This window comes from Coenobita brevimanus, chromosome 63 (assembly GCF_032717465.1).
Source record: "Coenobita brevimanus isolate Jiangsu-jjx chromosome 63, ASM3271746v2, whole genome shotgun sequence".
Taxonomy (NCBI): Eukaryota; Metazoa; Arthropoda; class Malacostraca; order Decapoda; family Coenobitidae; genus Coenobita; species Coenobita brevimanus.
Genome location: NC_137016.1, coordinates 40,559,554 through 40,587,320, shown reverse-complemented (window position 1 = coordinate 40,587,320; position 27,767 = coordinate 40,559,554). Strand labels below are relative to the sequence as shown.

At 39.6% G+C, this 27,767-nt stretch overlaps 1 protein-coding gene across 3 annotated transcripts in view; it reads right to left on the bottom strand.

Moving 5' to 3' along the window:
* Window positions 1-27,767, bottom strand: part of LOC145404496 (uncharacterized) — a 38,289-nt gene that overhangs the window by 3,187 nt on the left and 7,335 nt on the right. Inside the window, exons 3-7 of one of the 3 annotated variants that reach the window (XM_080276059.1) lie at window positions 25,284-25,421; window positions 20,650-20,688; window positions 14,396-14,485; window positions 13,425-13,586; window positions 4,746-4,982 (exon numbers count right to left, since the gene is read on the bottom strand). In XM_080276059.1, the coding sequence (XP_080132185.1) occupies window positions 4,746-4,982; window positions 13,425-13,586; window positions 14,396-14,485; window positions 20,650-20,688; window positions 25,284-25,421 (666 nt within the window). The remainder of the gene's footprint in view (window positions 1-4,745; window positions 4,983-13,424; window positions 13,587-14,395; window positions 14,486-20,649; window positions 20,689-25,283; window positions 25,422-27,767) is intronic. The other 2 variants (XM_080276060.1, XM_080276062.1) reach the window with 2 other exon arrangements.

Sequence of the window (27,767 nt, the reverse complement as noted above, 5' to 3'; positions counted from 1 at the left end):
CCCTCCAAATTCTCCTCGGCCTACCTCACCTCCTCCCTCCTTCAAATTCTCTCACATATACCTTTTTCACCACTCCATTGTTATCCATTCTTTCCACATGACCATACCATCTCAGTACACTCTCTTCGATTCTGGTGTCCATGGACTTCTCACTCCACATCTTTCATGAATCACATTACAATATTTCATATCCTATCCACTCTCTGTATTCCACATACATTCCTCAGCAGTCTACCATCACTGCTCTCACTCTTGACTTTTCATTTTCATGCGACACCACTGTCTCACATCCATATGTTAAAGTTGGCACTAACACTCGTACATGTAAGCCTTATGCAGCTGCAACAATCAAGCTGCTGTTTCTTATCAAGGCCTTCATAGCACCAGCTACTTTCCTTCCTTGTGTCACTATACTTTCCACTTCTTTTGCATATTTTCCTCTCTATTTATCACTGTACTCAGGTATTTGAACTCTCTCACCAATTCCAGTCTCTCCATTCACTGTAACATCACACTGGGGGTCACCTTTTCTCTCAATAATCATCACTTTACTCTTTTCTGCATTTACTCTCAAGGCACAATGCTCACAGACATCAGCATACCTCTGCACTAGTATACCAAGTTCTTGTCCGGTATTTGCAAGTAGAACTGCACCATCAGCATACAACAGATTTGAGATATTATCCATCACCATTAATTACCAACACCGTCCCCTTCTCCATTACTCGTGTTTTCACTTCTCTCATCACCTCATCCATGTGCAGGCGGGTCCTGATCTTAGCTAATTGGGAGCAAGGACTTTGCTCGTTAACCGAATTCTCATTAAAAGAAATGAAGAACTTAGGGGAAAAATAAGGTTAGGGAGCAAGGCTCTCCAGCTAACTCCCTCCAAACCACCAAAACTGACTTTCTGATCATTGTAAGTTGGAATAAGGGGTTAGTACAAGAGGGTAATACACCTGAAATATCTATCTATCTATCTACTGCCAGACGCCATAATCCCGTAAGGGGTGGCCATTTGACTTGTGAGTTAGTTGTTTTACGAGGAGGGACACTAACCCTCCACCAACCCACTTGCTGACACGTAGGGAGCACGTATGGTTTGGTTATATGGTTACCACCCAGCGTTGTAAATGGTTTCTTGGCTTACAGGAAACCATTAGGCTTGTCACTCAATGTAAAGCCACCTGTAAAGGAAAGAAAACCAATAAGAAGTTTTTATATTTCAGGTAATAACTAGAAAAGTTATTACCTGAAATATAAAAACATTAATATAAGGAGAATAACATAAATTATAGGTAAAATAGGGATAGGGTGAACAACAAGCCAAGTAACCTCCACCGACCACCAACACCTGTGACAGACAATTTTAAGCAGGAATAAAGGGTTAATACACATGAAATACCAATACCCTCGTCTTGACTCTCGTAAGATGGGATTTGGGGGGATTTTACCTGCACGTTAAAAAGGCGATGGTGCAAATTTCAAGACCTCATATCAGCGAATTCTCTTTAAGCAATTGCTCATTAAACCGGGACTTTCCTGTATAGATACTGAACAACTTATATACTGTATACAGTACAACCTATATATATAAATAATAAATAAAAATCAAAACACTCACCACATTTTACCTCATCAACTGTAGGGGCCCAAGGCTAGGTTACTGTAGTCCAGTGCATTCAAATATGGATTACCAGCCTACTTCCTTTAATGGCACAGTAGCCCATGACTGAAAATCTCCAGTCACCTGCTGGAGACTGAACTTTGCAATGCTGTCACTATGACTGCGGTACTCTACGTGTACAGTATACTTTAGTTCTTTTACCTTAACTTGGTCTAGATTTTTGCCTTTTAGCAGCTCAATGGCAGAACAGGAGAATACTATGGCTTTATGCCCTACCCACGTTGCATCTGCCTAACTCTAGTTACTCTTGTGTTGCAAATCAGCATTCAACATGGAGAGATGATAATTTTAGGCCATGTTAAATAGAAGGTGTAAGCTGATCACCTGCAACTTTTGAGCTATGAGGAAGTTCAAAATATTGACGCTGATCATTTTTATACAATGCAAACCACATTTTAAACAGATGAATACCATGTAAAAATAGCTTTGACATAATATCAAGTAGTGAGGTGTTGTGCTGTACATAATTTGAATATAATTGCGGAAAATAGCTATGCTTTGATTTAGCTGAAAATAAGGAAAATAATAAACAATTTCTCAAGCACTGAGAAAAGATGGGCAGTCTTTGATTTTGTTCTTTCCTTATTTCAGGCTACGTTAAAGCATAATTACAGTAGATGCTCGATTTAACAAACATCAATTTAGAAGAAGCCCAAGATAACAAAATCATTTTTCCCCGGTACCTTTCCCCCAGTTTAAGGGAAAATTTCTGTTAACATGAGTATAATTCTGTTAAGGAAATTCCATTCCAAAAACCACCGAATTACTGGAAAAGTCCCATAAATCGAGAGCATCACTGAGTCCATACCAGAAACACATCTCTGATTAGCGATGTGCGATACTGCCACACATCTTCGTCAAGCTGCCTGGGTAGTGATGGGGAGTTAGCGACATCGCTTGGCCCATGCAGTCTTCATGTAATCCCCCAACAGTAAACAAACTTCTCCGCACGTGTGCAGCTTTGCCTTGGTATTGTGGCCTTATTTGTGTGTGTGTGTTTTTTTTTCCAGTGAACCAAAGCTTTTATGAACCATGCCTAAGGTTCAAGAAAAGAAGAAGAGGGTGAGGCTTTCTCTTGCCTGGAAATTGGAAATAACTGAGAAGATGGAGTGCCATCCCTGATGCTCCCCAGTCCCTGTCACCCCTGTACCATCTCGAGTGTTGATGGAGGGTGACTCTGACAGTGACTAAACCACCCCCAGGCCTGACAGGTCTGGGGGGGCCAGTATGGCTACCTTTGTCAGGCATCTTTCTGCAACAAGTGCAGAACCCCTACTATTGGAGGTATGCCATACTGTAGTTTACTATCCCTGTTTACTATACTATTTGGTTCATTACTATCCTCACCTTATTCTTTATGTGTGCATATTCATTACTGTATGCATCACTATTAACATGTACACAAAAATGCACTTAAATGGGAGTATTACAGTAATTATGGGTTCAGACTGCTGTGTGTAGCACTGAGAGTTATCACAGTTTGCTAGGTTTGGGTGTGCATTGACACTAACTCGGCTTGACCGCTGCCTTCCGTGATTGAGTGGAAAGTACCTCAAAATACCAGAAAAGTTGCCCTTACATTAAGCCTTGGTTATGGAACTAGATTTTGCGGAAAATTCAAGAAAATGGAATAGGGGTTGGCTGAATTACAGTAGTTCGTTAAATCGAGCATCTACTGTATATTAATCAGCAAGTAATTGATATTCAGTTAAAGCTATTTTCACACGATAATATTTTATTTTAAATGTGATTTATGCTAATACAGTACAATGAAATTTTCAATGCTGACATTTTAAACTTTCATGTAGTTCAACACTCTCAAGTGGTTAATCATAAGATCACCATAAGCGAAAATATGTTCATTCATTCTGTAACTATCTCATTATTCTAAGCCTTTCCCATTTAAGGATGGGGATGTATGATCCAGAAAGCAAGCAAAAAGAAAGCATAAAAGTGGGAGAGCTACCAACAGCATGCCTAGTGAAATGGGCCACAAACTCATTCACAAATTACTTAAGCCCTCAAAAAGCTGGCATCATATTATGGACCTAACCATCTGTATATTTTTTTCTTTAGGTGGGGGCGCCCACCTTCCACTCACTCAATGAAGTGCTGCTCTCGGGTGTCTGCCTTGTCCTCTCCTCCATCCTTGTTTCCTTCCATCTTCTGTCTTTTTTTCCTTCATTCTTTTCTCTTCCTTCTGCCTACGGGTGACTTTACACTCCCTCTTCTGTCTTTTATTCCTTCATTCTTTCCTCTCCCTTCTGCCTGTGGGCGACTCTACTCTGGGTGACAAGCCAAATGGTTTCCTGTACACCAAGAAACCATTTACTACGCTGGATGGTAACCATTTAACCAAATTTTGGCGCCTGGTGGTTTAGTGGGAAATTATTGTGCTCCAGTTGGATTGAACTGGTGAAGGTTTATATCCAAGGGGTGATTGGGGTTTATTGCTCATGTGATGCCACTCAGTGATGAGTGAGGCTGGTCACTCTCATCTCAAATGTCAGGACCAACTGCCTAGCCCCGGGCTACTACGGTCCTCATGGGGCAACGTAGGATTGGATGATGGATGGATGGATGGATATAAATTCACATACACCTTCTAAATAAGAGTCAATCCACTGACTTGCCAAGGTGAAAAAAAATAAATCCATCCATCCATCCATCATCCAATCCTACGTTGCCCCATGATAAATAAAAAATAGAAAACTTACTTGGGCTGACTCCACTTATCAATCCATCTAACAATCTGCTTATCTATCTACAGCCAGATGTCTTACTAGGAAGTCACACACAAATTTTCTCCATATCATTCTGTCCTCTGTCATCAGCCTGCCCTCTCCCTAACTCACACCCATCATTCATATACCTCTCCACCTCATCCCTCCATCTACTCCTCGCTCTCTCTCTCTCTCTCTCTCTCTCTTCACCCTACCCCCACTGCCTCATTAACATACATTCTCCTAGTCAATCTCTCTATGTTCTCTCCACCTACAACTGACATACACTTTCCTAATCAATCTCCCACTCTCCATTCCCTTCACCTAGTACTCACATGTATCGGGGGGGTGATCGCCAGCGTGGAGGTGGGGGTCCGCGACGATGCATGGGCGGCAGGGGTAGTGGGGAGCGGCGCCGGGGTATCACCTGTCGAGGGATGAGCACAGGTGCTGCAGTGATCTCCTGCCCATCAATCTGCCCACCGTCCATGTGCTTCATGGCATTCTCCGCATCCTCAGGTTTCTCAAAGTCGATGTAACCATAGCCTCGGTTGAGGGATGTGTTCATACGCCTGTCAGAGGGAGACTAAGACTTATCAAACTGGATGGCATTAGTAACCAACACAAAGCATATGCCTTTAGCTATCTACCTATCTTTTGCCATACACCTTATTCCTGTAAGGGGTGGCTACAACAAACTGCCTCTACATCACTCTGTCCTCTGCTGTTTAGCTGCCCTCCCTTTAACTCACACCTCCTTCTCCTATATCTCTACTCCATCCCTCTATCTTATCCTTGGTTCCCCCCTTCACCTTATTCTCATACTGTTCTATTCAGTCTCTCATTCTTCATCCTCTCCATTGTATCATACAATAGCTATAGATCTTAGACAGGTAACACCACATGGCCAAAGCATACACATAGGTAAAAAATAATAGGTCCCATATAACTCTTTATGCAGCACAAAGGCACAGAACTAAGCTTAAGAAACTAGCTGTACAATGCTGGTGACATTACACTATCAAGAAAATTGAAGTACCCTCTTAGAGTGTAAAACCTGTGAAGTGTACCTCACTTCCATTCCAACTGGTGGTGCAGGTGAGGGACACCTTCATGTAGTGACATAATATTGGGTACAAAGTTATGCAAATGTCCCTCAGTTCCCTTCTTATCCCCCTAAAGGAGGATGGTTGACTACAGGACAAGGGCAGCTTCAGTCTGATGTCCACTAATTTCATATTCAGATGAATTTAAGCAACAACAACAACAACCCTAGCAGGTACCAAAGAGCATCACACCACCTGGCAACTAACACCACATATTACATTCCTTTAAAATTTGATGCATTTACATAACTTCACAAACAGCAAAAAATGTATAATCCTGATATACATACTGGAACCTTTTTACATCTTAACACAAGCTATCATGTGCAGAGCAACTCCTTTCCTTGTTCATTATTATTTAAGGCTGAACTGCAACCATCCAAACAACATACTACAATTCAGCAAACTCAAAACTGGCCAAAAATTATGATAGGAACTCAACAAAACAACTGCATTCCACTTTCCATAATCCCTCCATGTTCACCTTGTCAAAAGCTTTCTTGACCCATTCAAGCTGCATAAATATCCTGTAGTCTTTCTCACCCAGTCAAGCTGCTTAAATATCCTGTAGTCTTTCTCACACACCATATCTAGCAGATTAAAATTCCATGTGTTCTTCAACCAGTGAATGGCTAATCAGTGCACAGTGCACAACAGTACCAGTAGTTAGTGGACTACCTGAAACATTAATAAAACACATATTAAGTCTATCTATCTATCTATTGCCAGACGCCACAATCCCATTCGGGGTGGCCACAAACAAATCGCCTCCACGTCACCCTGTCCCCCGCCATTTCACTGCCTCACTCCCAACTCACACCTCCCTCTCTCATATACCTCTCCACCCCATCCCTCCATCTCATCCTCGGCCTCCCCCTCGCTCTTCCCCCCCTCCACCTCACTCACATACACTCTCTTCGTCAGTCTTTCACCTCCATCCTCTCCACATGGCCAAACCACCTCAGTGTATTCCTCCTAACGCTTCCTATCACATCCACATCCACACCACAACGCTCCTTTATATCCTCATTTGTTAGCCTGTCTCTCCATGTGATTCCACAGGCTCCTCTTAAGTAACTCATTTCCACTGCTCTCACTCTTGACTTGTGTCCTTCCAGCAACATCCAAGCTTCACTTCCATACGTTAGAGTTGGTATCACAATACTGTCATGTAGTAACTTTTTCACTTCCATGCTCACTTCCCTGCTTCTTATCACTGCTTTCAAGAAACCAGCAACCTTTCTTCCCTGCTGTACCCTTTCAAGCACTTCACCCTCCAAACCTCCATCCTTACTCATCACACTACCCAAGTACTTAAACGTACTCACATTTTCCAATTCCTCACCATCCAACCTCGAGCTATATTCACTAACTTCACCTCTCTCAAAGACCATCACTTTACTCTTCCCTACATTAACCTTTAGATTCCGATTCTTAAACACTCTCCCAAACTCATCCACCAAGCCTTGAAGTTCTCCTTCGTCTTCACTCAACAACACAGTATCATCTGCAAACAACAGTACAGGGAGTTTCCAAACACTACCCTCTCTCACCAGGGCCACTCCAACATCCACTACCCTACCTTGTACCTCTTTTATTACCCCATCCATGTACAAATTGAACAACCATGGAGACATGACACATCCCTGTTTCAACCCAATCTTCAAAGAGAAAAATTCACTCAGTTCACCATCCACACGCACTGCAGCCTTAGCACCATCATACATACTCTTCACAGCATTCAACAACTTCCCATCTACTCCATATAATCTTAATACTTTCCACGATCCTTGTCTATCCACCCTGTCATATACTTTCTCCAAATCCATGAAAGCTGCATACAACTTCTTTCCCTCCTCTAGAAACTTTTCCATTAAAGATCCAAGAATGAATATCCGATCTACACAACCTCCCTGTTCTTCTCCAACTAATTCCTCTGTTCTTTCTCTAACTCTGTCAATAAGTATCCTACCATACATTTTTCCTATTATACTTAGAAGACAGATGCCCCTATGATTACCACACAATTCTTTTTCATCTTTTCCTTTGTACAAGGGAATAATTATACCTGACTTCCAATCCTCTGGGATTCTACCTTCATCCCAGGCCAATCTGCACATTTTCCACATCCATTCTACTACTATCTCTCCCCCATACTTCAGCATTTCACCACACACTCCATCAATTCCTGGGGCTTTCCCCAATTTAACTTTCTTCATTGCTTCCACGACTTCTACTGATTTCTTCCTGTCTTCTCACCTCCCTCCTCCTCCCAGCCATTCCCCAGCCACTTATACTCGCATTATTTCCATCCTCTATTTTCAACAATTTCTTAAAGTGTTCTCTCCACCTGCTCACTTTTTCTCCCTTCTCCACTAGTAATCTACCATGTTAAGTAATGCCAGTAAAACTTGACATGCTTAGCTGTGTCAGGCAAGCTTGTGGTTCTGGCTTAATTTAAAAATGAATAGCAATGTTGATGCTTAAAGTTCCTTCCACAGTTGCTGCTTCTAATTAAGATGCTGACTAACAAAACCTTCACTGTGGGTCAACCATGCTATACAATCAGCCACTGTATGATCATTCACTTATGTGATCTTAATATTTTAGCAACCCTTCTTCAATGTCACCAATTTTTGCCAATACAATAATTATACCTCCATTGCATCACTATTCAATATACAATCACCAATTCTGCTTAAACAATCACAGTGATCCCCACATTCAATACAAGAGTGGTCATTATCTGATCGGTATTCCATGAATGTAACCCAATTATATAGCATGGCTGATCTGCACTCTGCTGACAGTTCCCCAGTCCCTTTTAGCCATGATGCTGCTGCTGGCAACTTGGTGGTGCATGAACCACTAACATGAACTTTATCAGAAGTTATAATTTTTTTACTTTAACCTGGCTCTGACTTTCGTCCTTTTGCAGTTTCATTCACATAGGTCAGTAGCAGAATACGACAATGCACCGGCTCCACATCATTTCCATAGTACTTCTGTGAGACTAGCATCCTAGTCTGTTGTTACAACTCAGCATTAAGATGGAGAGATAGCAATTTTAGGCCAAGTTAGGGTAAAAGTGGTAAGCAATGGAATCCTTAGTGAGCTAGATGTTTCCCAATAAAGCTTACCATTTGGGGGGATTCTTGTTGTTGGGATGGAAATAAGTCAACTGTGGAAGCAGTCCTGAATACAACTACACCAAATAATTTGTGTGCAATGACTAATGTGAGTGCTAGTGGGGCACCAAGGTCTTTATGAGAGCATAGTTCTTTTTTAAGGTTCATATCATACGTGGCTTTGGAAATTTTGTAATACCTCTTCCTTAGCAATTTCTTCTGCAAATTACACCTCCATCCTCTTGTATATTACTGAAGCAAACTATACTGATATTAAACTCTCTCGCTCTCTTTCTCTCTCTTAGATACGAATAACAGAATACAGAAAAAACAATTAAATACCCGGTACTGTAAAAAAAAAAAAAAAAAAAAAAAAAAAAATCTATACACCAGGATACAGATGTCCATTCATAAAAAATCTGTAACAGCTGGACCTGAACTGCTGTGGGCTGAAGTTTGGGGGAAACTAATATTTGGAAGCATGTTCCACAGACAAGCATAGATAAACAGCAAGCAAGAGAATGTTAAGGTGTACTATGCTACATAAATCAGTAAGGGAGAGGTGCTACAAAGACTCCCATTCCACTTGAGAGTATGAGTCATGATATGATAAGTTGTACTTGTCAATGAACGAGCCTTTCAATACAGGCATACCCCGGTTTAATGATGCAATTGGTTACATAAATACCCATCATTAGGCAGGGTACTGTATCTCGGGGTAGATTTAACATGAAAGTATAGGGATGTGTTTTTGAGCCTTGGGTTTCCCCCCTAACCAAGTCCTAAACCCACCCAAATGAGTCCAAAAAAATTTTTAAAGCCAATTTAATTGCCTAACAGCTGCAAAAGAAGCTAACCTAAGCCTAAAACCAGTGTCCATCTCACCTGTACCCAGTCAAGGTCACTGGAGAATGCGATCTCCGACTCATATTCAAACTATTCAAACTCAGTAGAGAAACAGCAGCACTGTATACAATCCCACCATCAGACGGTCCCACGACAAATAAACATTTGTAATGCATAATAATAATGTATGAATGATGCACAATCGTCCAAGGTATGAACTGTTGTGAAGGAGAATCGCTGATGTTTAGACGGGGAATTCTCCTGAGAGGGAATGCAATCAATGTGATTGAGATAGCCTTTCCAACAGCCCCTCTTTATGCCGTTTTTGTTACTGTTCTGGTTGCTGAGTGCCTTTATTTTCTTCTCTCTTATTTTCCAACATTTATTCAAAAATTCCTTTACATTTTCAAAGCGTTTTCCCTTGAATAAACCGAATGTAAACACATGATTTATCGATCAATGATGCGATCAGGATAGTCTTTTCAATGGCCCCTCTTAATGTTGTTTTAGCTACTGTTCTGGTTGCTGTACTCCTTTATTTTCTTCTCTCTTATTTTCCAACATTTATTTAGAAATTTGTTTGTATTTTCACAGCATTTTTCCTTGAACAGCCCGAATGTAAACATATGATTTACCGTATCAAAATCACAGTTTTTTCAATGCATGAAAAATTTACTCTCTAAGGTTTTCATAATTACCGACCCATCGCATCCAGCATATAGTTCTGCTGGTCCTTCTCCCAGTCGGGCATTTCAGAGAAAATCATCTTTTTTTAAACCACAATATCTCAAACTATTATTTAACCAAAAATAAAAAACTAAGTGTCATAATAATCACCAATCCTTCGACTTCAAGCTGATTGCCTCAGATTGTCCGTGAAGTGCGTGTAGTCAAAGAGAGTGAGTGGGGAAAGGGGGCAACTTTTGTTGTTTTTTTGCCCATGTCCGTTTGCGTGGCTGATGTACGGTGGCACAACCAAGGCTTATACTTGTCTTCTACTAATAGTACCACAATTACTACTACTACTGCTACTATTATAACTACTACTACTACTACCACCACCACCACTACTACTACTAATACTACTACCCTACCACTGCTACTACTACCACCACTACATAAAACCTAAACAAAAATATTGTGAACAAAATACTTATCTATGTACTATCAATAATCTACTATAATTTCCACTATAACAGACTTTTTTTTTCCTGTGATTTGTACTTTCTCATCATATCAAATATGTACACACACAAAAACTTTCAATAAAAAATAAGGCACTGATTTCATCATGAAACAAACTTTCTGCTTCTATTATTCACATAAATATACACAGCTTTGGTGCAAGGCTTGGCCTACCGCACTTCCTCCTCCCTCCCTCCTCAACCTCCTTGCTTTCTCCACTCCACTATATTTTCCACTACAACAGAACTTTTTTCCTTGTGATTTGAAGTTTTTCATCATAAATATCTACTCACACAAAAACTTTCAATAAAAAATAAGGCACTGAGGTCATCATGAAACAAACTTTCTGCTCCCATTATTCAAATAAATATACAAAGCGCTACTGAAAGGCTTGCTCTACCATGTCCCCTCCTCCATCCTTCCTCCACCTCTTCCCTTTCTTCAGTCCCTACCTCCTCTTCCATCTCCTCATCCGTGCCAATATCCCTCTCTCTGGGACAGCCAATACCCTCTGAACCATTCCCATCATCGGAAGTAGCAAACAAACGTATAGGGGGAAACGATGGGCACACAGTGGAGGACTCACGTGACCCACCCTCCTCATGAAATGCATAATTATCGACACTCATCATGGCAGTTGCTTTCCTCAGAGGAAGAGTCACTTTCTCCACCTCACAATTGGCAATAATGTCACCGCAAGTTCTCTTCCTATCGCACTATCACTAAGGCCTTTTCTTTTCTGGCCTTTGGACTTCATTGGTGCCGAAGTCGGCGATTGCAGGCACTCAGCGGAGGATCCGGACACAGGGAAAACATTTTGGGTAGGTTTATCCATTACAGAGGTCAACAGGTAATTGAAGCGTGACTCACATGCGTGCAAGAGGGTTGCCAGTGGCTGCGTGTGGTGAAAATAGCCCACAGAATATTCAAGCAATGCCGCGAAACACTAGATCATGTGTACGTGTCACCTGGACGTCCCCGGGCAATCACGTAAGCATGTCACCCGGATGCCATGGGTTTAATATTTATTTTAAATTATTATTATGTATTCCATGATAGGTTAGATGACAGCTCAATGGTCAAACACAAAATATTCTTTGTTGAGTAGCCTAGTTGTCCATGTTGTTTTGTATCTCGTATGATGGGCAAAAATCCATACCCCAAATGACAGCGTTCACTCCACCAACGACAAAAACACATTAATTTAGCTCTAAAAACAGTTTATAAATCAATCTAAAAATATCATCAAAATCAGTAAAAAAAAATTAAAACCCATTGCAAAACCAAGGGTAGGCCTCTGATAGGTGAAGTAGGGTGGTATTTCTACCCCAATCACTATTCTGGGATATCACAAATCAGGGTTTGCCTGTACTCTTTTAACCCTAACGACCTAAAATTTCCATCTCTCCATCCTTGAATGCCGAGTTTTAGCAACAGATTAATACTAGAATATGATGCTACTAAAGATGTGCTACAAAAAGAATATGGAGTTGTAGTAGTTTTTTTTTTTTTTTTTTCTTTTCCACACTGAGCTATGTGAAAATAAGTTGCAAAAGGAAGAAAATCTCAGCCGCATTCAAGTAAAGACTGTACAGAATTGCACATCTTCTTTGCCAGTGTACTGTGCATGCATGTGTATTACTCTCCTGTGAGATAGTACTGCTGTATTTATTTATTTATTTTTTTATTCACATTGACTGCATAATATAAACTACAGTCAAGTCACCTATGGCGCGGACTTCTATACCGCGGTTTTCTATGACACGGCAAGGTGCCAGACCCAAAAAAAAAAAAAAAAAAAAAAAAAAAAAAAAAAAAAGCATAAAATACCTATGGCGCAGGGGCGCGGCAAGGTTTGAAACCCAGTAGCAGCATGAGGCACCACCAGGCTCACCTCAAGCTGGCAGGCAGTAGCCTGCCTCTTGCCTTGGAACCCCCAACCCTACCCCTTCCACTTTAGCATTATTGTCGTCAGAGTTAGGTACGTTCAGTATTTTATGCCCTTAAAGCCCTTTATTATTTATTGTTTAGTGATTAAATTGCGTGTAAAACATGCATTGATTGATTGCTTGATTGTTTGCCTGTGTAAAGTTGGAGAAAAATGTGGAAAAGTGGGGTGAAAAGCGGGACTTTGGGCGAACGTCTAGAACCAAATTCCATTTTTCCCATACGTTTAGTTGTTTGTATGGCACGATTTTCTATGGCGCGGGCTTGGTCCACAACCAATTAGCCATGCCTTAGGCAATTTGACTGTACATGAATAAATTAATTGTCAGATGCAAAAATATACAGTACTGGAGTGAGATTCTTGAACATATTTATGATCAAGGCCATCATAACTGTGGTACGTTTTCCCAGGAAGCTCAGGGAAAGGAGAGTACAAGGTCTTCCTGTGTCTTTTGCTCTTCCTAGAAAAACAATTCTTGGTTACGAGAGAAATATCATTGTGGGTTAATGGACATGATTTAGCAGGAAGAGCAAGAACAGCTTGGCACAGACTTTTTCCATGTCTCTTCCTGAAAAATCAAATCTATGTTATAACAGGGAATCAATCATAAATATGTTTGGGAATTCCACCCCTGGTAAGGAAGAGGTGCCACAGTCTCATAAACCAACAAGAATACACTGCTAAAACAGATCCATGAACAGAAGTTACTCCCTTTTATTTTTGAATAGTTAATTAACCCTCCTCATAATTCCAGCCTTCATCTATGACTTCCCACCCATGATGCACCCAGCGGAGACTCACATATCATACATGGGAAGGTCGACGCTCTTGACATTGCCGTAGACGCTAAAGATCTCCTGCAGGTGGTCCTTGTTCACATTGCGAGTCAGCCGCCCCACGTGGATCCTGGTAGGCCGAGGGGTGGGTGAACGCTGCTTTCTCCTTGGACGGGGTGAGCCAGATCTTTGAGGAATGAGAATGAACAATAAATTTGCAACATCAGACAAGGTAATGATGCAGGGTATTACCAATGAGAGTGAAGTGTGGCAACAATCTAGGTAAGTAGCCACAAAATCATCACTGTTTAGGTTGAAAACTCAGCCACATGTAAATGGAATCAAAGTACATGCTAAGAACCTCACACTGTTACAAATCATTTTTACATCTGAATTCCTTTTTCTTCCAACAGTTTCTAATTACCGCTGGAAAATACAGGCAGTCCCCAACTTACGAAAATAATTGGTTCTTAAAGGTCTTTCGTAAGTCATTTTTTTCGTAAGTCCATCTCTCATTCTCATGCTCTCTCTCTCTCTCTTTCTCTCTCTCCTCTCCAATCCAAGCCTAATCCCATACTGGGGTCAAAGTTCTTTCCTTCTACCTCATCACCTTTCTACACCATACCTACTTCTGTGTTCTCTCTCTCTCTCTCCCAGATTAAAGCCCACTATTGTCTCCACTCCTCCATTTAACCCCCACTCTTTCCTGAACTGCAATTATCACCTCATTTCCCTGTCAGTGTCTTCACCTGACTCCATCCTTCCTTGCTATGACTGACCTCCCCCCCACACACAATTTTTTTCGTATCTGCAGATTTTTCATAAGTTGATCCTTCGTAAGTAGCGGTCTGACTGTAATTACAGTAGCTGGTTTTCACTGTTTAGCTTGTAGTCCACAAACAATATCACCCGTACTTCAGCCACCCTCAATAGGAGGATTCCTTAAAAGGAAGTATGGCATCATTTGGGTTTATTTGATTTGATGTAGAAACTGACCTTGAGCGTGATTTAGATGGCTTCTTTGGTTTTGGCTTTTTTTCCCGACTCTGGCTACGACTCTTCTCAACTCCACCTTTAATCCCAGACCTGTAAGCACATCAGCAGTGTTGATATTCTGTACATAATACTGTAGTTCAAATAACAACAAAGTACAGTATATATATGCGTATATATATATATATATATATATATATATATATATATAAAATACGATATACATACACACATACACACACCAAGTATGTGAAGAGAGATGAAAATAACCTCAACATAACTAAATACAGTACAGTACTGAGCAGTACAGATTTAATGGTTGGCCAAAGAAAGTACTATACTGTACTGTACTGTGTGTGTGTGTGTGTGTGTGTGTGTATATATGTATATATATATATGTATATATATATATATATATATATATATATATATATATATATATATATGTATATATATATATATATATATATATATATATATATATGTATATATATATATATATATATATATATATGTATATATATATATATGTATATATATATATATGTATATATATATATATATATATATATATATATATATATATATATATATATATATATATATATATATATACTACTTGACAGCCTAAGCAACTTGGTAGAGATACATTGGCTGTATCGTCCCCACTTCGGTAGGGATAGGCCGGTCCTGCAGTGGACACTCAAACGGCTGATGAGATGATATATATATATATATATATATATATATATTAGATAGATAGATAAATAGATAGATAGATAGATATACATACATACATATAGTATATACATACATACATACACATATATATACACTGCATATATGTGACTGGGCATGTATTTACTGACATCATTGTAAGAGGGGGATTCAGTGGTAATTTCAAGCACTTCCCCACTGTGTGACCAAAGCACTGTATTACATACAATGACCTTCAACACTCACAACTAATGATAACAATCCATTAAAAGTAAAATACTAATATGAAAAAGTCTGGTAAAAAGAAAAAAAATAAATAATCTGCAAAACCCCCTGTGCCTAAAATAATTCATCATACTAAACTTCTGTATTTAGCCTTCTTGAAACCATTCACTCAACCATACCATTATTCATGCTATGGCAAATCCAGTGACTTCATTCTGTTTAACCCGCCCCGTCCCGTCGACGTATGGGTACGTTGCAACGATTTGCATTTGCCAGTCCCGGCGAAATACCAGTACATCGTGCAATTGCAAGGTCCCTAATTTGCACAATTTTCAATTTTCGCGCGTGATTTTTCGTATGTATACATGGGACACCTTCCTCTATTCCTCTACAAGATGCCAAGCAGGGACAATGCTTTACACCGCATAACCTCCCCCCTTCCCCCCCTCACGCCATTGTCTTGGCAAAGGACCTGTTACCAGTGACCTGGCTAGTAAAGATATTCAGGGCCAGAGTGATTCCCCAATCGATTACAATGTGGAGGACAATGTTTACATAGCATTAGAAGAAGAAACAGCCAGGAATAATGATCAGGTAACGTGGCAAAAAAAGGTCAGGTATGGTGATTAGTTAGTGAGTGAAACAATGCTTATAATGCCTTTATTACAGCTTGAAAACCAATATACTCTCATACTACATATACATTCGTACCAAGTAAATAAATAAATACCGTTTATGAGTGGATAAAATAGTTACCCTCCCATAGAACTCGTTTTCTTTGGTGCCACCATGTTAGAAAACCCAGTCAGGTAAGGAGGAACTCCTACATGGATTGGGTACTTTAAACCTCAGGTGAGCGATTTCTCTATGAATTTTCGATGTTTCTCACCAAAAGCGAAGGTTTTAGCCAAAAATTTTTTTTTCGAAAATACCTCAGGACTGGGGGATGTCGGAGGTGCAGAAAACCTCGGGACGTGACGGGTTAAACTCTTCTGTATAATTACACCTTTTCTAGCTCTACTCTTTCTACAACCAGATGATTTTACTTAGCTTCTGATATTTGGGGGGGGGGGGCATTTACCTTGAACAAGAGGTCACCCCTGAACTAAATAAAACTGCATGAAAAAAAAAAAAAAAAAAAAAAAAAAAAAAACCACCCATCATCCAATCCTATGTTGTCCCAAGAGGAGTGAAGAAGCCTGGGGCTAGGCAAGTTGGTCCAGACATAGAAGATGAGAGTGACCAGCCTCACTCATCCCTATGTGGCACTATGTGAGAAATAAACCCCAACCATCCCTTGGCTATAAACCTACACAGGCTCAATCCGATTGGAGCGCTTTAATTACCCACTAAACCACCAGGTGCCATAATATGGTTATATGGTTACCACCCAGTGTAGTAAATGGTTTCTTGGTGTGCGGGAAACCATTTGGCTTGTCACTCAGCATAGTCACCCACAGGCAGAAGGAAGGGGAAAGAATAAAGGGAAGACAGAAGAGGGAGTGTAAAGTCACCTGTAGGCAGAAGGAAGTGGAAAGAATGAAGGACAGAAAGACAGAAGCGGAAGGAAAGACAAGAGAAAAGGGCAGACACCTGAAGCAGCACTACATCGAGTGAGTGGATGGCGAGCGCCCCCCACTTACAACCATACTGGAAGGATAACTCCATGACTAAGAGGATTTTTTTTATTTTTAATCTGTTACCTCCATGGGATTTTATAAAGCTCTGTAAAGACTTTTTTAACTGGATGGCATTAATCAATCCAACAACTACTACGGATCCTCCCCAAGTTCAGTGAAATAATCTGATGCAGCAAGGATAAATCAATAACAGACATCCTTGGGCTGAATGAGCTAATACTACAAATTACTCCTGATACCCTGAACCTCACCTGACACCATTTATCTATCTACACAGAGAGACAGACAGACAGATATTTCTTTATTGTGTCCAGCTCCGTAAATTGACTTTAACAGCCCATTCCCTGAGGCCCCAGTAGTCCTATGTAACTTGCACCTGTACATGTCACCACTTTGATGCTTAAACCCACCATCCACACTGAATATATGCTGGGGCTATCTCACACAGAACTGGTGTATTGGTATTAGTGAGGGTGTTTTTACAACATTATCAGCAGGTCTTATGGTAAACCAGTAAAATCTACTTTAACTTAATTTATCCATCCATCCATCATCCAATCCTATTCCGTCCCATGAGGAGCGTAGGAGCCTGGGGCCAGGCATGTTGGTCCAGACATTTAAGATGAAAGTGACAGCTCACACTCATTCCTGGGTGGTATTACGTGAGCAATAAACCCCAACCACCCCTTGGATATAAACCTACACAGGCTCAATCCAACTGGAGCGCTATAATTACCCACTAAACCACCAACAGGTGCCATAATCTGGTTATATGATTACCACCCAGCATAGTAAATGGTTTCCTGGTGCACAGGAAACCATTTGACTTGTTACTCAGTGTAGTCATCCATAGGCAGAAGGAAGAGGAAAGAATGAAGGAAAGGACGACAGAAGAGAAGGGAAGGAAGAAAGGAAAGGGTAGACACCCAAAGCAGAACATAATTTAAATCCCTTGAATCTGGGTGCTCAGTTTTAGTTGTTCTTGCTGTTACCTGACTACTTCATTCAACTCAGGAAAGGCAACTCACATTCTAAGATGATTATTCTCTCCAACAAAGAGATTATGTTTTCACCTGTGTTTGCTTGTGTTTGTCTGTCTGTTAGCAGGATTATTCAAAAACTAAAAAGAGAAATTTGGACCAAATTTGGTGGGTAGATTGACTATTGGATACATTTATAAGAAGCTACAGAATGTGGTGAAAGTTTTTGGTATATCAGATAAAGCCAGGATTCCAGTGGCTTGAATGATGAGTAAATGGAAGCATCACCCATCGGACTGGGCAAATTCAGGCTGCCTGGACATTCTACTCCTCACCCTGCCCTAGGGTGGGATATGAGGTCCGGATGATGATGATAGCCCATGTCCCAGGGAACAAATGATTACTTTTTGGGACTGATCCAGATCATGTTACAGATTGTGGATCTGGAAAGCCTTTTTTGTGAAACCCTACTCAATGATATGAAAACTTAATGCATTATGAAGTGGTTTGGAAATTACATTTTCCTTGTCAGAGAGATGAGCTCCACAGAGTGCCCCCACAGTTAATGCTGCATCTAACCCTATCAGTTTGAAAAGTGCACTGTATTAACACTTTTGCAGTCTTTGGATACAGATCTTTATCCAACCTCAAAGTGTCTAACCCACTCTTTGGATGCAGATCTCTGTCCAAATGATGAAAAAAGGAAAAAATACTGTATCTCCATTCACATACATAGTTCTAATTTTCTGAAAACATCATGACTTGCTTAGACTGAATTTCCAGTTCAGTGAAACTATTTTCATTCATGGGAAAATTCGGAAACGTGACTAAACAACACTTAGAAGAGGTATAAACAATATGAGGTATTTGAACTTATAACTGTCATAAGTATTTTACTTTTATCACTTTCTTTTTTCTTTTATTTTATTCTACATAGTCTATACTTTTGAACAGCATAAAAACAAATCTGCTAATCCAAATATTTTGGGATGAATAAAGATCGGAAAAGAAAAAACTCAAGCATGTGGATTTTCATCTAACATTCTTATGCGCTCTTTCTAATTATACTCGTCATAACTATTTTACTTTATGCAATATAACTTTCTTTTTTCTTTCATATTATTCTACAAAGTCTCAGCTTTCTAATGGTATAAAAACAAATCTGCTAAACCAAATATTTTGGGGTGAGAAAATTATCGGAAAAGAAAAAACTTGAGCACGTGGATTTTCAGTTGTCAGCTGATATAGAGAGAGAGAGAGAGAGAGAGAGAAAGAGAAAGAGAAAGAGAGAGAGAGAGAGAGAGAGAGAGAGAGAGAGAGAAAGAGAGAGAGAGAGAGAGAGATGGATAACCATCCATCATCTAATCCTACACTGCCCCATGAGGAGCGTAGGAGCCCGGGGCTACGCAGCTGATTCTGACATTTAAGATGAGAGTGACCAGCCTCACTCATCCCTGAGTGGCGTCACATGAACAATCAACCCCAACCATCCCTTGGATATTAACCTTCACCGGCTCAATCCGACTGGAGAGCAATAATTACCCACTAAACCACCAGGTGCCAAAATTTGGTTATGTGGTTACCACCCAGCGTAGTAAATGGTTTCCTAGTGTACAGGAAACTATTTGGCTTGTCACTCAATGTAGAGTCACCCACAGGCAGAAGGAAGAGGAAAGAATGAAGGAAAGAAAGACAGAAGAGGATGGAAGGAAAGAAGGTCGAGGAGGGGAAAGGGCAGACACCCGACAGCAGCACTACATCGAGTGAGTGGATGGTGAGCGCCTCCACCTACCACACAATATATATATTTATATAGCTTTGTTAAATTTTTGAAGGCTCCAGCATGCTTGCATGCATCAGCCTTGCTCACCTAATGGCAGCTCTCCATGCTGCTCTATCTCTGGCTACTTCCCTATTTAGTCTCTTATCACTGAGACCACATTCAATGACCTCGTCCCAGGTCTTTTTTGGTCTACCGCTTGATACCCTATCCCTAACATTAACACTTCTCACTTTCTGCACATGCTCAAACCATCTCAATCTACCCCTAATACACTCCAGTCCCATCCTACCTCTCAACTCTTCCATCGTAAACCTAGCCCCCTCCCCTCCTCTCCCGGCCTCGCACTCAGGTACACACAGCACGTCCACCTAATCATTACCAATTCTGTACGTTTGAGCCAGCAAATATTTGCGTATGCTCAATTCATTTCATTCTTGCTATTGCCTCATAATTTTATTCAGAATATGAGACTTTTTAACAGAAGGGGCTGCATTTAGCCTTAAAAAAAAAAAAAAAAAAAAAAGGAGGGGTCTTTCCTAAGATGAATAAAATAATATGGTAGTAGCAAGCATAAATGGAAGGGACGTCACCTAGATTCAAGGAGTTAAGCTACATAATATCAACAGAAGATATCAAGAACAAATGAAAAGGAGCTCCCCCGACTGAATGGATTACTGTTACTATTGCTGCTGCTGCTATGGCCCCAAGCTCTTATAGATGTGTACCCAATGGACTGGCGGCTGAAGATGTCCTTCTCCTGACATCCCCCATCCTCCTTTCAGAGAACAGGGAGGAAGCTGAAGGATGTTTGTGCTGTATAACCCAGCAGCCCTGACCCCCAGTTATATTGGTGCCACCAAGTGAAGGCATTTCTCATCAACAGCAGAGCTACTAAAGCACTCAATTACTCACCTTACATCATCCTTCTTGTCTTTCTCTTTCTCCTTTTCCCTGAACAAATAAAGTTTTTTCATTAAATTATATGCAAACACTCCGAATGTCATTTAAGATCAATGGACATCTTAAACACTTCACTCTAATAATGTAGCTAGTTTATATTTTATTCTTAATGCTACCAGATGAATTTATCCAGCTAAAAGAGTATCCAGGTGATCCATCAATCCATCCATCATCCAATCCTTTGTCACCCCATAGAGGAGCGTAGGAAACTGGGACTAGGCAAGTTGGTCCTGACATTTAAGATGAGAGTGATAAACGGGTTAATGATGGCTATGATCAATATTCACTTTACGGGTTCCCAAATAATTTTCTCTTTTTCACGAGCTTCTTTTGGCTCTATGTGGGTTGATTTGATGTTGAAGGTTGTTTGAAACATACTTTTAGATATTAAACTAATTATATCCAAGCAAACCAAATTGGGTAATAATGTATTCAGATGGTGTTACTTCCATGCACAACAACACAGAATCCATCCCTCACAAGAAAAAATCTTGCCCTTTCATTCTGTATCTTAGGTAAGGACAGACAGGGCTAATTTAATATCTAAAAATACATTTCCCACAACCTCTGGAATCAAATCATCCCACACAGGATAAAAATAAGATGTGGGACAGAGGAAAACTGATGTAAAGGAGGAGCCCGTAAAGTAAATACTGATCGAGGGTATATCTAACCCTCCAAGTATGAAAAGTCTCTCCTAAGCTGAATACAATCATCTGATAGCAGCACATAAAAAAAAAGAAAAAAAGTCATAAATCTGAACCTGTTCACCAGAAATACATACCTGTATAAGTACTAAATCACACACTACAGTGACATACTTAAGGTGTATTCATACCTGACTGATCCCTCCAATCCTATGATGTATTATTATCATTTTCTTCTGGTGTATTTTTGCTACCTTCAGATGCTTTTGCTGAACTTCAGAATGACCTTTGGTACTGAAGGGAATCATGAAGGCAATATCTTACCTGTCAGGTATGAAAAGTCTCTATAAAGCTGAACAGAACTGTCTGAAGGTAGCAACAAGTCAAATAATACACCACCTTACTGAAGGGATCAAAATCACATCAACAATATTCAATATTCATAGGCCTATCTGAAAACACATCAAATTTAAACTGAGCAGCTAAATGCTGTTAGGTTCAACTGCAAATAAATATAGTTCTTTTACCTTAACTAGGCCCAAATTTTCAGCCTTTTGTAACTTATTCCACACAGTTCAGTGGCAAAAAGGTAATACTTTGACTCTTAACCCTTCCATAGTACTCCTTCATGACTGACATAATATTCTGGCATTGATCTATTATTACAACTCTCCATTCAAGGTGGAGAGATGGTAATTTTAGGCCAAGTTAGGGTAAAAAGAGTACAGTGTTCAACATCTGAAGGGTGCAGTGGTGTCTTTCCAAATTGTGTGTTAGTTCAACAACAACACATCAGAAGACATCAATACCACTGTGATTAAACACAATGGAATTTTCAATCTCAATGCACATTATACACTCAAATTATCAAGAGTACCCAACTGAAAGATAAAATTCCAATTATAATGCAATTCAAAACACAGCACGGTACAGCAAAAGTAAATGTGTGATACTGCATTTGCTTGTAAAATGAAGGGCAGTCCAACATAATCTGCCCTCCACCAAATGAAGAAGTAAAACTGGAGAAGATTTTAACATGCAGAATATGGGCACTGCAAATTCACAGGGGTTACAGAAAGAATATGCTTTACAAGTTGCAACAAATGTAAAATGTAAAAAATTGGAGAAGGTTTTAGTGTAAGGAATATGAAGGAAGTATAATAACATGGGTCACATTTCCACTCCACCACATTAACCTTTCCTTAAGGCACCAAACAATCATAAATAGCAGCATTACTTTTAAGACAATTCTTCTTCCAAGTACTTTAATGAATGTTAATCCACTGGCTGTGGAATACCTATGCTGAAGTTTAATTTAGCTAATGTCACAAGATTTTATGCTCAAGAGAAAATCAGAATACAAAAAAATGTAAAAAAACTATCATGATTCATGTCCTGATCAAGAATATCAGAAGGGTAGCTATTAGTTAAAGGTTGCAAAGTAAATAAACACACAAGGCAAAGGGTGGAAGAGTTTAAAAGGTAAGAAGAAAATAAAAAATGAAAGGAAAAAACAAGGCATTAAAGCTGGAAATGTGTTGAATGCAGTGCCTTATCACAACATTATACGAAAAATCTTCATTAAAAGTAATGTGTCTGACATCCTTTTGGGCTAATAAGTCCACAGGAAAAATTAAAGTTCCACTGCTACCTCCAGAGATAATTTATAGCTGCAGTTTATAGTAATTGCTTTGCAGAGAAATTTGTGATATTCTGAAGAGCATTCCCATTATACAACAAAGACTTTAAGTTACAGACAAAATAAAAAAATAAATGAGCAAGTACTGTATGGGAAATGAGTTAAGTCTCTTCTGTCTGGGTATGTAAGAAATTTGTGATATTTTGAAAGGCATTCCCATTATACAATAAAGACTTTAAGTTACAGGCAAAATAAAAATATAAATAAGCAAGTACTGTATGGGAATTAAGTCTCTTCTGTCTGGGTATGTAATCATATTAACCCCTAACCACCAGGTGATAGTATGGACCAACAAAAAAAGAGTTGGCATGAGGCCACCGGGTGTCAGTAGGAACTACACTTGTTATCCCAATACAGTTTGAAGTGGCCGCCATTTTATCTCATCACCAAAAGCTAAGGAAAGACTTCCACCAGCCGAGCCAACCATACCTCAGTCACCTCTGTGACTGCCATATGTAAGACGATGTTGTCTTAACCATTCTTGTCCAATTCTGTTCCTCTCTCATGTGGACTTTTGCCTCATCAACCCCTGCCAAGCCTCTTTCCAAGGATACTAGGAAAGGACTCAGTGACAGTGCCATACGGTTTGCCTTGGATGCGACTGTGTCTTGTTGATCTAGTAATGGATAAGTTATCACGTCAAGTGCGAAGCCAAAACTGAGGCCGCGTGCTAAAGCAATTACCTTTTTTTTCCCATCCCTTGGTGTGCAAAAAATGAAGAAAAGTTTTTTTTTTTAGTTTTGTTTATCATAAACTTGAAGATAAACATCCAGGGCATCATCTGGCAAAAAAAAAAAAAAAAAAATCTCTCCGTCTTTACGTAGGGCCATGTGTAAGTTTACATAGGGGAATAGTGAAAAAATGAAAAACAAAAACAAAATTTTGTTTTTGTTTATTATAAACTTGAAGATAAACATCCAGAGCATCATCTGGTGAAAAAAAAAATCTCTCTCTTTCCATCTTTGTATAGTGCCATGTGTAAGTTTGCGTAGGGGTGGAGGAGTTTGCGGTGATGCACAGCCAGCACAGCCTGAGCTGTGGCTTGCAACACAATGCTACCCAGCCTGAGCTGTGGCTCGCAATCCACGGGTTTACTGCCATAGTTTCCAAGAAAAATGTCCGTAGCGAAAGAGCAATGGCGGTATAATTAGCCCGGCGTCTAGGGGTTAAGAAACTATTGCAACAACATCAAAATTCTAAGCATAGATCAACTAAGTATCAATGTCAAAGAATTCATAGTGAAACTGATGAAAAACTGACTGCATCCAAAAGAAGCTGGTGGTCAATACTGTACTGTATTGACTTTACAGGCTCCTCTTTTTCAACGGTTTTCTTCCTTTTCACCATCCTGTTTTTATCCTGTGTGGGTTTATTTGATGCTTCGGGTTGTCAGAAAAGTGTTCTTAGATATTAAACTAACTTCATCTATCTCTGTTAAGATATATTGAAGGGGAGGAGGTGTTTTTGGTGAGGGATGGGGTGCCATTTTTTGCTGTGCATGGCAAAGTAAGTAGTGCCATTTGAAAGTGCTATTCTCCCCTGTGGTTTGGTTAGTGAGGTTAGTTTAATATCTAAAAACATGCTTCTAACAACCTGCAACATCATATCAACCTGCACGGGACTAAAACATGCTGGCAAAATACAAAAAACTGCTATAACAGAGCCCATAAAGTACATACCGTACTGATCAAGTTGACAGATCAGCTTTCAATATTTAAATATAATAAACAGGCAAATTTTCTGCACCTTACTGTGACTTGTAACAGACTTACTATATATTGCATACGGGTGTTAGTTTATTTTTCTGTGCTACTCAAAGTGATATAGCATAAGAAAATAATTACAGCAAAAGCACACACAATGTTTTTCAATGGCATTACACCTTTATTTCCCCTGGCTCCTCAGGCCAGGGGTTATATTTATAAAGGACTCAAACCAATTTTTACAATAAACACATCTCCACTGAAGCAAATTATTATAATCAAGTTGTGCAATTGCATTCATTTTTAACTTTTATGTCCATCTTTGTTTGGCTAAAATATATTTGGTAGCTTAAGAATAAAAATTTTGCCAATAACATTTTAAGTTTAAGATGGCTTATAAATACAGCCCCTGATATACAAGCCAAGAGTGACCAGTTGCTTTCCCTAAGTGCAATTTCATTTATTTATTTAAAAAAAAAAAAAAAAAAAAAAAAAAAAAAAAAATCACTCATTGGATTTAAACCCAATAGACCTTACTTTGGTTTATTCTCCTTGTCTCGGGACCTGGAGCGTGAGGATGAAGACGAAGATGAGGACGATGATGAGCGTGAGGATGAACTGCTGCTTGAGGAACTGTCTGAGCTGCCTGATGACCCAGATGAACTCCTTGATGAACTGTACAGGAAAAACAGTGTTAGTTATTCTCTCACATAAACACAAAAATGATGGGAGAGAGGAGGGGAATATATCAACCACTGACGAAATGTACAGGTAAAACTTTGCCAGAAACTCATTCCCATAAACACCATTGAACTGCAAATTAAAAGGACAAAGAAGAAATATTATCAACCTGATTTCTTTTAGTCCAACTCAGTTTTGGGGCTAACTATACCTGACACCCATAGCAAGCCGGAAAAACAAAAAGTAGCATGATAAATTTATTCTCACAATCTGTCAGAGACTTCATTGTTCCTTTGCATCATACCAAAGGCGAATACACTAGCCACAGCATAACAACACCTCACTCATCCCAAAAAATTTTTACGTTATCTAACTCCTTTATTTTTGCTGTGATTTCAAGTTTTTCTGATGGGTTTTCATGCATTTCAAATATTTTTTATGGTAGATTTTATCAGAAATTCTCTATTCTGGCATTCCCTTCCCTTCCCTCTGCCCCCTCCATGGCAAAACAAGGAATTCCCAACACAAATGAACATAAATAATCAACTGAAATGCAATAAACCATCAGAAAAACCAGGTAACTAACTTGGGGGGGGGGGGAGGTTGCCAACTCTGAGACTCTCCATGACATCAATCATTCAGACCACCACAAAACCTAACCTTGAAAGCCACTCAAACTGGGACACTATTTCTGACGAAAATGCCAGCAAGAGGGGCCCCCTAATTTTGTATCATATTGTGTATAAAGGCTCCAACATGCTTGGATGCATTGGCCTTGGTCACCTAATGGTAACTCCACTCTGCCCAATCTCAGGCAGCCTCCCGATTCAGTCCCCTATTCCTGAGGTCACACTTGATGATCTCGTCCCAGTGGCCATACTTATAAAACCTGCATCATAGTTAGGTGAAAGTCAGAAATGTGAGACTTAAGGAGCAGTTCATCATAACAAAGTCGAGACTTTGTTAGGTCGAAATCATAAGCATCTGAGATAGCATCTGCTATATGTTGCACTTGCGAGTTTTGAAAATTGAAGAAAAATACATAAAAACAGCAGAGAAAAGACGTAACAAAAAGTCTAAAATAAACACAATATTTTTCTCACATGTTTTCAGTGAAAAGTCAGCTGATTAATGTCAAGTTTTAGGAATTATTTATTTACTGCTTTGTTTCACTGTGGACGAGGACATGTTGCCTCACCGCACCATCCTGTAAACAAACACCACTACTGCCACCAGCAGCATGGAGAACTCCAACAGTAAGATAGAGAAACGCACAAGTGGTCGTCACCACTACAGAATTGCATTTTTCCAGTTGCAAGGTAATGCAACATTAAAATAACTTTCATTTCTGGCGTGAGAGCCTTGTTCTTGCCGTTGGTCTTGTTAGGGTCCTCTGCACCAAATCTGTCACGAATATTATGCCTGCACGGTCCAAGTGGTATCTCTTTACCAGTCCTGCATCACTTAACTCTTTAACCCCTACACCGCGGGCTTGTTTACCAATGACTTGCGTGTGCCGCGGGGTTATTTGGGCTCCGACAGACTCTCAAAAAATATTTGCCAAAAATCGGTTATTAGTCCTAGAATAATAAAATTACATATGCTTATGGCACATACCTTCAGCTTTCTCCTGGAATGATTGTTGAGCCTTCGTCGGTTACCGTAGGACTTGTGGAGACCTCTGAAGTAGGGTAACGAAGTCTCCACTTTACACTTCCCGACAACCCGTAATATGATTACCACAGCCAGATACAAACACTATAAACACTATTCTACAATTTTCAAGTAGTTTGGGATCCATACTAAAAAAAAAAAAACACTGTGAAAGCAATGGAAATTACGAGCGCGTCTGATCGTCGCACTGGCACTAGTTCGCTCTTGGTAGTCTGTCATTTATTATTCATAAAACCCCTCACACTTTATATTTCTATTACTATATAACACTTATATATATCTACAGTCTTTATCCATAAGTTTCCTTCAGTAGTATTAGTTTATTGTCACTGTAGGGATTCAATTTCTTTCAGTAAAATACGTAGCATTCACTTTCTCGTCCTGTATACTGGCATTGAGAGTGAATGTCACTTTCATCTTCACTCTCATAACTCATAGCATTCAGACATGCTAGAGTGAAACTTTCACTTTCATTACTCCTAGGGTATATACTCGTATTCTTATAATACTACTCATTTACATTTCTATTTACGTTCTCTATTTTATTTACGTTATTTACATTTCTATTTTATTTACACTGTGTTGTGCACTGTCACTTGAAATAACTTATAAAACTATTTTCCATTGTTCAGGAATATTTACATTCATTACTTTCACTTGCTGTTT